The 12,323-nt window shown below is 48.5% G+C and overlaps 1 protein-coding gene across 3 annotated transcripts in view; it reads left to right on the top strand.

Annotated features, from left to right (window-relative positions):
- mlh3 (mutL homolog 3 (E. coli)) overlaps positions 1 to 12,323 on the top strand; it is a 95,854-nt gene that overhangs the window by 72,500 nt on the left and 11,031 nt on the right. For 2 of the 3 annotated variants that reach the window (XM_068038422.1, XM_068038421.1), the window contains 3 exons: positions 3,771 to 3,794; positions 4,083 to 4,161; positions 9,746 to 9,897. In XM_068038422.1, the coding sequence (XP_067894523.1) occupies positions 3,771 to 3,794; positions 4,083 to 4,161; positions 9,746 to 9,897 (255 nt within the window). The remainder of the gene's footprint in view (positions 1 to 3,770; positions 3,795 to 4,082; positions 4,162 to 9,745; positions 9,898 to 12,323) is intronic. The other variant, XM_068038423.1, reaches the window with a different exon arrangement.

The raw sequence follows: 12,323 nt of genomic DNA, 5'->3' as shown, positions 1-12,323 counted from the left end.
TCACTGTGGAGGTTCAGGTTGGATCGATCACTGTGGAGGTTCAGGTTGGATCTATCACTGTGGAGGTTCAGGTTGGATCGATCCATGTGGGGGTTCAGGGTGGATCGATCACTGTGGGGGTTCAGGGTGGATCGATCCATGTGGGGGTTCAGGGTGGATCGATCACTGTGGAGGTTCGGGGTGGATCGATCCATGTGGGGGTTCAGGGTGGATCGATCACTGTGGAGGTTCAGGTTGGATCGATCCACGTGGGGGTTCAGGGTGGATCGATCACTGTGGAGGTTCAGGTTGGATCGATCACTGTGGAGGTTCAGGTTGGATCGATCACTGTGGAGGTTCAGGTTGGATCTATCACTGTGGAGGTTCAGGTTGGATCGATCCATGTGGGGGTTCAGGGTGGATCGATCACTGTGGAGGTTCGGGGTGGATCGATCCATGTGGGGGTTCAGGGTGGATCGATCACTGTGGAGGTTCGGGGTGGATCGATCCATGTGGGGGTTCAGGGTGGATCGATCATGTGGGGGTTCAGGGTGGATCGATCACTGGAGGTTCAGGGTGGATCGATCACTGGGGGGGTTCAGGGTGGATCGATCACTGGGGGGGTTCTGGGTGGATCGATCCATGTGGAGGTACAGGGTGGATCGATCACTGTGGGTGTTCGGGGTGGATCGATCACTGTGGGTGTTCGGGGTGGATCGATCACTGTGGGGGTTCGGGTTGGATCGATCACTCTGATGGTTCAGGGTGGATCGATCACTGTGGGGGTTCGGGTGGATCGATCACTGTGGGGGTTCGGGTTGGATCGATCACTGTGGGGGTTCGGGTGGATCGATCACTGGGGGTTCGGGGTGGATCGATCACTGTGGGGGTTCGGGGTGGATCGATCACTGTGGGGGTTCGGGGTGGATCGATCACTGTGGGGGTTCGGGGTGGATCGATCACTGTGGGGGTTCGGGGTGGATCGATCACTAGATTCAGAGTGGATCGATCACTGTGGGGGTTCGGGGTGGATCGATCACTGTGGGGGTTCAGGGTGGTTCGATCACTGGGGATTCGGGGTGGACCGATCACTAGATTCAGAGTGGATCGATCACTGTGGGGGTTCGGGGTGGATCGATCACTGTGGGGGTTCAGGGTGGATCGATCACTGTGGGGGTTCAGGGTGGATCGATCACTGTGAGGGTTCAGGGAGGATCGATCACTGGGGGGGTTCAGGGTGGATCGATCACTGGGGGGGTTTAGGGTGGATCGATCACTGTGAGGGCTCAGGGAGGATCGATCACTGTGGGGGTTCGGGGTGGATCGATCACTGTGGGGGTTCAGGGTGGATCGATCACTGTGGGGGTTCAGGGTGGATCGATCACTGTGGGGGTTCAGGGTAGATCGATCACTGAGGGTTCAGGGTGGATCGATCCATGTGGGGGTTCAGGGTGGATCGATCCATGTGGAGGTTCAGGTTGGATCGATCACTGTGGAGGTTCAGGTTGGATCGATCCATGTGGGGGTTCAGGGTGGATCGATCACTGTGGAGGTTCGGGGTGGATCGATCCATGTGGAGGTTCGGGGTGGATCGATCACTGTGGAGGTTCAGGGTGGATCGATCACTGTGGAGGTTCGGGGTGGATCGATCCATGTGGGGGTTCGGGGTGGATCGATCACTGTGGGGGTTCGGGGTGGATCGATCACTGTGGAGGTTCAGGGTGGATCGATCACTGTGGGGGGTTCAGGGTGGATTGATCCATGTGGAGGTTCAGGGTGGATCGATCACTGTGGGGGTTCAGAGTGGATCGATCCATGTGGAGGTTCAGGGTGGATCGATCCATGTGGGGGTATAAGGTGGATCGATCCATGTGGGGGTTCGGGGTGGATCGATCCATGTGGGGGTTCGGGGTGGATCGATCACTGTGGGGGTTCGGGGTGGATCGATCACTGTGGGGGTTCGGGGTGGATCGATCACTGTGGGGGTTCGGGGTGGATCGATCACTGTGGGGGTTCGGGGTGGATCGATCACTGTGGGGGTTCGGGGTGGATCGATCACTGTGGGGGTTCGGGGTGGATCGATCACTGTGGGGGTTCGGGGTGGATCGATCACTGTGGAGGTTCGGGGTGGATCGATCACTGGGGGGTTCGGGGTGGATCGATCACTGTGGGGGTTCGGGGTGGATCGATCACTGGGGGTTCGGGGTGGATCGATCACTGTGGGGGTTCGGGGTGGATCGATCACTGTGGGGGTTCGGGGTGGATCGATCACTAGATTCAGAGTGGATCGATCACTGTGGGGGTTCGGGGTGGATCGATCACTGTGGGGGTTCGGGGTGGATCGATCACTGGGGGTTCGGGGTGGATCGATCACTGTGGGGGTTCAGGGTGGTTCGATCACTGGGGATTCGGGGTGGATCGATCACTAGATTCAGAGTGGATCGATCACTGTGGGGGTTCGGGGTGGATCGATCACTGTGGGGGTTCGGGGTGGATCGATCACTGTGAGGGTTCGGGGTGGATCGATCACTGTGGGGGTTCGGGGTGGATCGATCACTGTGGGGGTTCAGGGTGGATCGATCACTGTGAGGGTTCAGGGAGGATCGATCACTGGGGGGGTTCAGGGAGGATCGATCACTGGGGGTGTTCAGGGTGGATCGATCACTGGGGGGGTTCAGGGTGGATCGATCACTGGGGGGGTTCAGGGTGGATCGATCACTGGGGGGGTTCAGGGTGGATCGATCACTGGGGGGGTTCAGGGTGGATCGATCACTGGGGGGGTTCAGGGTGGATCGATCACTGGGGGGGTTCAGGGAGGATCGATCACTCTGATGGTTCAGGGAGGATCGATCACTGTGGGGGTTCAGGGTGGATCGATCACTGGGGGGGGTTCAGGGTGGATCGATCACTGGGGGGGTTCAGAGTGGATCGATCCATGTGGGGGTTCAGGGTGGATCGATCACTGTGGAGGTTCAGGTTGGATCTATCACTGTGGAGGTTCAGGTTGGATCGATCCATGTGGGGGTTCAGGGTGGATCGATCACTGTGGGGGTTCAGGGTGGATCGATCCATGTGGGGGTTCAGGGTGGATCGATCACTGTGGAGGTTCGGGGTGGATCGATCACTGTGGAGGTTCAGGTTGGATCGATCACTGTGGAGGTTCAGGTTGGATCTATCACTGTGGAGGTTCAGGTTGGATCGATCCATGTGGGGGTTCAGGGTGGATCGATCACTGTGGGGGTTCAGGGTGGATCGATCCATGTGGGGGTTCAGGGTGGATCGATCACTGTGGAGGTTCGGGGTGGATCGATCCATGTGGGGGTTCAGGGTGGATCGATCACTGTGGAGGTTCAGGTTGGATCGATCCACGTGGGGGTTCAGGGTGGATCGATCACTGGGGGGGTTCAGGGTGGATCGATCACTGGGGGGGTTCAGGGTGGATCGATCCATGTGGAGGTACAGGGTGGATCGATCACTGTGGGTGTTCGGGGTGGATCGATCACTGTGGGTGTTCGGGGTGGATCGATCACTGTGGGGGTTCGGGGTGGATCGATCACTGTGGGGGTTCAGGGTGGATCGATCACTGGGGGGGTTCGGGTGGATCGATCACTGTGGGGGTTCGGGTTGGATCGATCACTGTGGGGGTTCGGGTGGATCGATCACTGGGGGTTCGGGGTGGATCGATCACTGTGGAGGTTATGGCATACTATTGATGTCCCGTGTTTGTAGTATGAAACCCCTTCTTTCCATACCCCAATTTCCCCTTCTAATGCATGTTTTCACATTTGCAGGAGTTTCTTCAAGAACAGATTGAGGTGAGTGCTCTAAATCCTTGGTCACTTGGGTTGAGGAGAGTGCTTGCACTATAGCAGAGGGTGCGCGAGTGGCAGGGGACAGCTTGTGAACCACCGGAGTGGATATATCTGCTATTGGGAGAGCAGGTATTTATCCATCAATCTGAATGTTGTAGATGTCACTGTGAAGGGTTGGGAGGTGGGGGTGAGTTAGTCTCTGTTTCTAGGTGTCCCTGGATTTCCCCCTGTGTTCACCCAGGTGTGTCTCATTAACAGTAAACCTGACTCTCTGCTATTTCTCCCCGCTAGGTGCTTCAGTCAACAGGGGGATTCCCAGGTGTGTTGTCACGTACAGTGCTGAAGGTGCTATCCTCGCAAGCCTGTCACGGTAAGCATGAACAGGTGTGCAACAATCCACTCTGGGAAATGGAGCAGCAGAAACATAAGTTGCTTGCCACCATGTGGGAATTTCAGGACATTTCATGTGTCTTGGGCAACCACGTGTTGAGGAAGTGTCTCCAGCTGCTTCAGCTCAAGTTCAGAATTTCCGAGCATCAGTGAAGCATCAGGGAGCAGGAGAGTTTCCTGGATTGTGCGTTCCAAGAGGTGGTCACCCCACAGGCAGTAGCTGGGTGGCTATCTAGAAGAGGAGGAAGAGACAGCAAGTGCAGAAGTCTTTGGGGTGTGTGCCTCGCTCAAACCAGTACTCAGCATTGGAGACTGCTGGGAGTGACAACACCTTGAAGGAGTGCAGTCCAAACCATGGCAACCATTATCATGGGACTGTACAGGAGGGAACAGCAAAGTACAGAAATACAGTTGTTATAGTTGATTTCATAGTCAGGGGGACAGATAGGCATTTATATAACCGTTATCGTGAATCCCACATCGTGGTTACTTTCCTGGTGCCAGGGTAAAGGACATCACACAGAGGGTGCTGGATATTCTGCAGGGAGAAGGAAGTGAGCTTGAAGTTGTGGTACACGGTACCAACGACATACCAGGGGCAGGTATTGAGGTCTTACGGTTGGATTTTCAGGAGCTAGAGAGCAAGTTAAAGAGTAGGACCTTGAAGGTAGTAATCTCTTGATTACTCCCAGTGCCACGCGCTAATGATAGTAGAACCAGGTAGATAGGGAGGATCAACGCCAGCCTTGAAGCATGGTGCAGGAAAGAGGGCTTCAGATTCTTGGGGCATTGGGACCAGTTCTGGGGCAGGAGGCACCTATTCAGAAGGGACGGGTTGCACCTCAACAGCACTGGGACCAAAGTCCTCGTGGGGAAATTCACTAAAGTGGTTGGGGAGGGTTAAAACCAAATTGGCAGGGGGTAGGCACCAGCATAAAGAAATAGAAAAGAAAATAAGGTAAATAATGTGAGAGTGTTAGACAGTACTAAAGAATGGAGTAGTTCTGTATAGGATGGGAGCAGACTGAGAAGGACTATGAGGAATGCAAAGACAGGATTACAGTGCATGTGTGTAAATGCACAAAGTGTGGTGAATAACATTGGTGAGCTACAAGCACAAATAGCAGTATGGGAATATGATGTAGTGGCAATACGAAAACGTGGCTTAAAAATGCTGAGGGCTGGGTGCTTAATATACAAGGACATAAAGTGTTCAGAAACGATAGAGAAGGAACAAATGGAAGGTAGAATGGCTGAAAATAGAGACAGCTTGTCGAAGCTTTTTGTCTTGCACTCATCAGGACAATTTGCAAGAATACCAATGTAAGGGAAAGCAACAAATTTATACTGTATGAGAAGAGAATGCTGATTGGTTGAGCCGTTGCCTTGGCGAATGCATCAGTTTATGGTGACTGGCAGCTAACTGTTTAAACCAGGCAGCTTGACTCAGATTGGTCAAGGCATTACCTTGAGGAATGAGTCAGCGAATGACTGTCACTTATTTTGTTTAGCTGAAACAGGCGCAATGTGTGTACATGTTCTTTCTATCTGCAAAGAACAGGGCCCTGTGTATTAATATATGTAGCTTCCAGTATGTGCAAATGTGACACACTGCGAGCCTGACTGACAATCTTAAATTGGTTGTCAGTGTAATTCTTAGCACACTGAGGATTATTTAGCAAATGTTGTCTAATCGCGGAATCACATCTAATGTTGGACACTGTCATAGAGTTATACAGCACAGAAACAGGCCCTTCGGCCCATCGTGTCCGTGCCGGCCATCAAGCACCTATCTATTCTAATCCCATTTTCCAGCACTTGGCCCGTAGCCTTGTTTTGGGTTTTGCAGACACGGGCTGGTTGGGTACAGCCTGTACCTTGCCCGTTGTGAACAGTGGAAGGGACATGTTGTTTCATATGATCCGCCAGTCTTTGGGATGTACGGTCTATATACCTAGCATCGCACTGTCATTGAAATTCATATTGAGACAGTAGAGATTGACAGATTTCTAAATATTAATGACATAAAGGGATATGGAGATAGTGTGAGAAAAAGGCATTGAAGTAGATGATTAGCCGTGATCGTATTGAATGGTGGAGTAGGCTCGATGGGCTGAATTGCCTACTCCTGCTCCTGTGTTCCTATATATCACATTACTGATTTGTGTGATAGGCAGAACGTCTTTTTAGTTTAACGGCAGCATCCTGTTAGGACGAACACCACACGTGTTGCTACTGCATAGTAACAGCGTGAAACAGCTAGCTTCAAGTGTTGCTCAAATTCTTGGGATATGTTACAGATGAAAAGCTTTGACAAAATGTCAATATTAATTGGGATAATTCTAGAGTAAAGGGTAAGGAGTGGGAGGAATTTCTGAAATGTGTTCAGGAGAACTTCCTTGATCTGTATATTCTGAGCCCAACTGGCAAGGAGGCATTGCTGGATCTGGTGCTGGGAAATGAGGTAGGCCAACTGAACCAAGTGTCTGTGGGGGAGCTCTTGGGTAAGACCTATCATATTATAAGGTTTAGACTAGTAATGCAGAATAACAAGGAACAAAATGAGGTAGAACATCTAGATTGGAAGACGGCTAATTTCAACACGACGAGAAGGGATCTAGCCAGGGTAGAATGGAACCAAAGACTGACAGGCAAAACTGTAACTGAACAATGGGTTATCTTTAGGGAAGAGATGCTTCAGATACATTCCAACAAGGGCGAAAGGTAAAGGAACCAAAAACAGGGCTCCTTGGATGATGAGGGAGGTGGAAATTATGATGAAACCAAAAAAGAGGGTGTATAATGCATGTCAGGTGAATTCTTCAAGTGAGAACCAGGCCAAATACCAGGTTGAGAGGGGAGGTAAAGAGGAAAAGACTGGCAAAGAGAGAATTGCTGTCAACATAAGAGGGAACCCAAAAATCTTCTACTGACATGTAAATAGTAAGTGGGTAATAAGGGGTGGTGTGGAGCCTATTAGGGACAAGGAGGGTATAATATGCTTCGAGGCACAGGACAAAGCTAATATACTTGATGAGTACTTTGTATCAGTGTTCACTAAGGAAGTGGAATCTGACAAAATATCTGTAGAAGCAGAGAGAGTAGAGGCAATGACAGGGTAATAATTGAGAGGGGGAGGTACTAAAAAGGCTGGCTATGCTTAGGGTAGATAAGTCACCTAGTCTGGATGGCTTGCATCCCAGGTTGTAAAAGGCAGAACACGCTTGACTAATCTAATTGAATTTTCTGATGAAGTAACAGAGAAGATTGACAAAGGCAATGCTGTGGATGTTGATTATATGGATTTTAAGAAAGCATTGATAAGTTATGGCATAAAAGGCTGGTTAACAAAATTAAGGCTCATGAAATAGGAGGGTCAGTGTCCAATTGGATAAAAAATTTGGCTTAAACAACGAGTTGTAGTAAATCGTTGTTTTTCAGACTGGAGGATGGTAGACAGTGATGTTCCCCAAGGCTCAGTGCTGGGAGCACTGCTTCTTTTGCTAGATATAAATGACTTTGATCTTGGAATACTGTTACGACTGAGGCGGGAGAAGTGCACTGTTTATTCCCGTTCCGCTTCTCCACGGGTCACAACATATATTTACATTTTTTTCCACTTACTAATGCGGTCAATCATAGACTCTATTTTTATCCCAGAATAGAACACACCAACCAGGTTTCTTTAATAAATGACAAAATTATTGGTTTATTATAAAACAAGTCTTAAGCATTAATGAAGTAAATCTTAAACACACAGATTGAAATAGTAAAGTTGCCATTTTACCTTACCCTCACACTTAGACACTGGTTAACTGGAAAAAATAAAGGGATTTTTGTTTTTAGAGCTCTACTACAGACAGAAAAAAACCACTTGAGCTGAATACTTGCTTATTCTTGAAGAAACAGCAGATGAGCTATGTTGTGCACCAAAAACTGGCATACAGTCTGGCCTCCGAGTACACGTAGATGGGTCACTGGGATCTTTTAAACTAGTTCTTTTCGGCAGCATTCAGAATTAATTTAGCAGGCCTTTCTTCAAATACAGGCGACAAGATGAGTTGACACAGTCGACTTCTCAGGGTCTTTTAGCGAGGTGCTGGAAAGCTGAGCTGGGTTGTGGTGGTCTTTCCTTCCTTGGGAATTCTCTTCTTTCCTTGGAAGTTCTCTCCCTTTTTATACAATTTAACCCCAACTCAAAACAACTCAAATGCGAAACTGACAACAGGAGGTCAACATTTTGACCTCCATCAATCTTGACTTGTTACTTTTTTGTAAACAACTTCTCCAGGTGTCCAAAGTTCTATGTTGTTTATTGAGCTGGAAGTCAGGCTGTTTCAGTAGGCCTTTCAGCCCATTGGAGCCTGCTCCACTATTCAATACGATCATGGCTGGTCATCCTCTTCAATGCCTTTTTCCCACACTATCCCCATATCCTTTCATGTCGTTGGTATTTAGAAATCTGTTAATCTCTACTGTCTCAGTATGAATTTCAGTGCCAGTTCATAGTTCTCCAAGTGTGATCTAACCAACATATCTTCTCTGCTTTTCAATCTTATCCCTCTAGAAAGGTTTGTTTATAAGTCCTTACTTACCTATGTTGCTGCTTTCAGTGATTTGTGTATCTGAACTCCCCAACCCCCCTGCAGATCCATCTGCTCTTTTACCCCATTTAGACCCTGACTTTCCTATGAGTATGTGGCCTCCTTATTCTTCCTAAGAAAATATGTTACCACCTCACACTTAGCTATTTTGAAGTTAATTTGCCCATTCTGAAAGTTTATTAATGTCTTTCTGTATTTTGTTGCTGTCCTCCTATGTGTTACCTACATCTTCCAGTGGGAGATTGGAAAAAAAAGATTGCAAAATTGCAGAAAAAATGGCATTAAACATGGACACGACTTCATTCTGTGAATGGATATAGAAACAAACTTTTTATACAATTCATTCTTGTGACATAAGCATCACTAACAAGGCCAATATTTATTGCCCTTCCTAATTGTCCTGAGAAGGTGGTGGTGAGCTGCCGCCTTGTACCGCTACAGTCCGTGCATTGAAGGTGCTCCCACAGTGCTGTTAGGATGGGAGTTTCAGGATTTTGACCCAGCGATGATGAAGGAAAGGCTGATATATTCCCCCCCACTTCCCCCCACCAGTTCACTCTGGCATCATTACCTTCCCCCAGTTCACATAGGCACTGTTTTCCCCCTGCCACCCCAAGTTCACTCTGGCACTGTTCTTTTCCTGAGGGTGCAATGTGGGTTGCTGGCCAGGAGTGTATTTGAATAGTCAAATAAGAAAGTAGCAAAGGCATGAATGAGGATTTCAGCAGCAGATGAGCTGAGGCAGGGGTAGAGTTGGGTGATGTTATGGAGGTGGAAGTTGGAAGTTTGGTGATGGAGCAGAACATGATGAGTGCAGAGTGCTCGCGAGTGACAAGAACAATGTTCAGGTGGCCCCAGTAATGTTGGTCTGTTGATGTATTCAGCTGTGATTGTAAATGCTCCCTGTCTAGAGAGCTGGAGCTCTACATCATGTCTGACCATGTTGTCAAATGTTGACAGGTGCTGTGAAATTTGGTGATGAACTGAGTTTGGAAGAGTGTAGAAGCCTAATGGAATCGCTAGCCAGCTGTGACCTGCCATTTCAATGTGCTCACGGAAGACCCTCCATGTTACCCCTGGCAGACCTGAATCACCTAGAGATGGAAAAAGAGGTACAAGGGTCAGGTGCTCTATATTCAATACTGTACGTGTAGAAGCAAAACAAAGAATGGAGCTGCTTAGTGCAAAAGGCTTAAAGGGGGAGGAATTCTTAAACTGCATACAGGAGAGCTTTTTGAGCCAGTACTGTTGGTAGAAAGTCCAACAAGAGAAGGGGCCGTACTGGACCTAATCCTAGGGAATGAAGCTGGACAAGTTGTAGAAGTGTCAGTGGGGGAGCATTTCGGGGATAGTGACCATAACACTGTAAAATTTAAGGTAGTTATGGAAAAGGACAAAGTCATTCAAAGACGAAATAGTGAGGGTTCAGAGCCAACATGTACCTGTTAAGGTGAAGGGTAGGACCATCAAGTCCAGGGAACCCTGTATGTCAAGGGATAGAGAGGATTGGATCAGGAAAACAAAGGAGGCTTATGGCAGATTCAGAGCACTGAAAATAGTGGAGGCATTTGAGGAGTATAGAAAGCGTAGGGGGGTACTTAAAGAAGTAATTAGGAGAGCGAAGAGGGTACATGAAAAAACATTGGCGGTCAATATAAAAGAAAAACCTAAGGCGTTTTATAAGTATATTAAGGGCAAGAGGACAACCAGGGAAAGAGTAGGGCCCAAAGTGGCAATCTGTGTGTGGAGCCAGAAGACATAGGTGAGGTTTTAAATTATGACTCTTCATCTGTTTTCACTGTGGAGAGCGATGGCGTAGGTGTAGAGATCAGGGAGGGGGATTGTGAAATACTTGAACATATTAACATTGAAAGGGAGGAAGTATTAGATGTTTTAGCAGGCTTAAAATTGGATAAATCCCCAGGCTTGGATGAGATGTATCCCAGGCTGTTCTGCGAGGCAAGGGAGGTGATAACAGGGGCTCTAACACAAATTTTCAGATCCTCTCTGGCTACAGGAGAGGTCCCAAAGGATTGGAGGGCAGCAAATGTGGTACCATTATTCAAGAAGGGTAGCAGGGATAATCCAGGTAATTATAGACCGGTGAGCCTGACGTCAGTGGTAGGGAAGCTGCTGGAGAAGATACTGAGGGATAGGATCTATTCCCATTTGGAAGAAAATGGGCTTATCAGTGATAGGCAACATGGTTTTGTGCAGGGAAGGTCATGTCTTACCAACTTAATAGAATTCTTTGAGGAAGTGAGAAAGTTGATTGATGAGGGAAGGGCTGTAGATGTCATATACATGGTCTTCAGTAAGGCGTTTGATAAGGTTCCCCATGGTAGGTTGATGGAGAAAGTGAAGTCGCATGGGGTCCAGGGTGTACTAGCTAGATGGATAAAGAACTGGCTGGGCAACAGGAGACAGAGAGTAGCAGTGGAAGGGAGTTTCTCAAAATGGAGACGTGTGACCAGTGGTGTTCCACAGGGATCCGTGCTGGGACCACTGTTGTTTGTGATATACATAAATGATTTGGAGGAAAGTATAGGTGGTCTGATTAGCAAGTTTGCAGACGACACTAAGATTGGTGGAGTAGCAGATAGTGAAGGGGACTGTCAGAGAATACAGCAGAATATAGATAGATTGGAGAGTTGGACAGAGAAATGGCAGATGGAGTTCAATCCGGGCAAATGCATTTTGGAAGATCCAATTCAAGAGTGAACTATACAGGAAATGGAAAAGTCCTGGGGAAAATTGATGTACAGAGAGATTTGGGTGTTCAGGTCCATTGTTCCCTGAAGGTGGCAACGCAGGTCAATAGAGTGGTCAAGAAGGCATACGGCATGCTTTCCTTCATTGGACGGGGTATTGAGTACAAGAGTTGGCAGGTCATGTTACAGTTGTATAAGACTTTGGTTTGGCCACATTTGGAATACTGCGTGCAGTTCTGGTCGCCACATTACCAAAAGGATGTGGATGCTTTGGAGAGGGTGCAGAGGAGATTCACCAGGATGTTGCCTGGTATGGAGGGCGCTAGCTATGAAGAGAGGTTGAGTAGATTCGGATTATTTTCATTAGAAAGACGGAGGTTGAGGGGGGACCTGATTGAGGTGTACAAAATCATGAGAGGTATAGACAGGGTTGATAACAAGAAGCTTTTTCCCAGAGTGGGGGATTCAATTACTAGGGGTCACGAGTTCAAAGTGAGAGGGGAAAAGTTTAGGGGGGATATGCGTGGAAAGTTCTTTACGCAGAGGGTGGTGGGTGCCTGTAACGCGTTGCCAGCGGAGGTGGTAGACGCGGGCACGATAGCGTCTTTTAAGATGTATCTAGACAGATACATGAATGGGCAGGAAGCAAAGAGATACAGACCCTTAGAAAATAGGCGACAGGTTTAGATAGAGGATCTGGATCGGCGCAGGCTTGGAGGGCCGAAAGGCCTGTTCCTGTGCTGTAATTTTCTTTGTTCTTTGTTTGTTTACAGTTCTGGGCACCACACTATAGGAAGGATGTGATTGCACTGGAGAGGGTGCAGAGG

This window comes from Heterodontus francisci, chromosome 9 (assembly GCF_036365525.1).
Source record: "Heterodontus francisci isolate sHetFra1 chromosome 9, sHetFra1.hap1, whole genome shotgun sequence".
Lineage (NCBI taxonomy): Eukaryota > Metazoa > Chordata > Chondrichthyes > Heterodontiformes > Heterodontidae > Heterodontus > Heterodontus francisci.
Note: the sequence above shows the minus strand (reverse complement) of the source record. Positions and strands in the feature narration are given on the sequence as shown.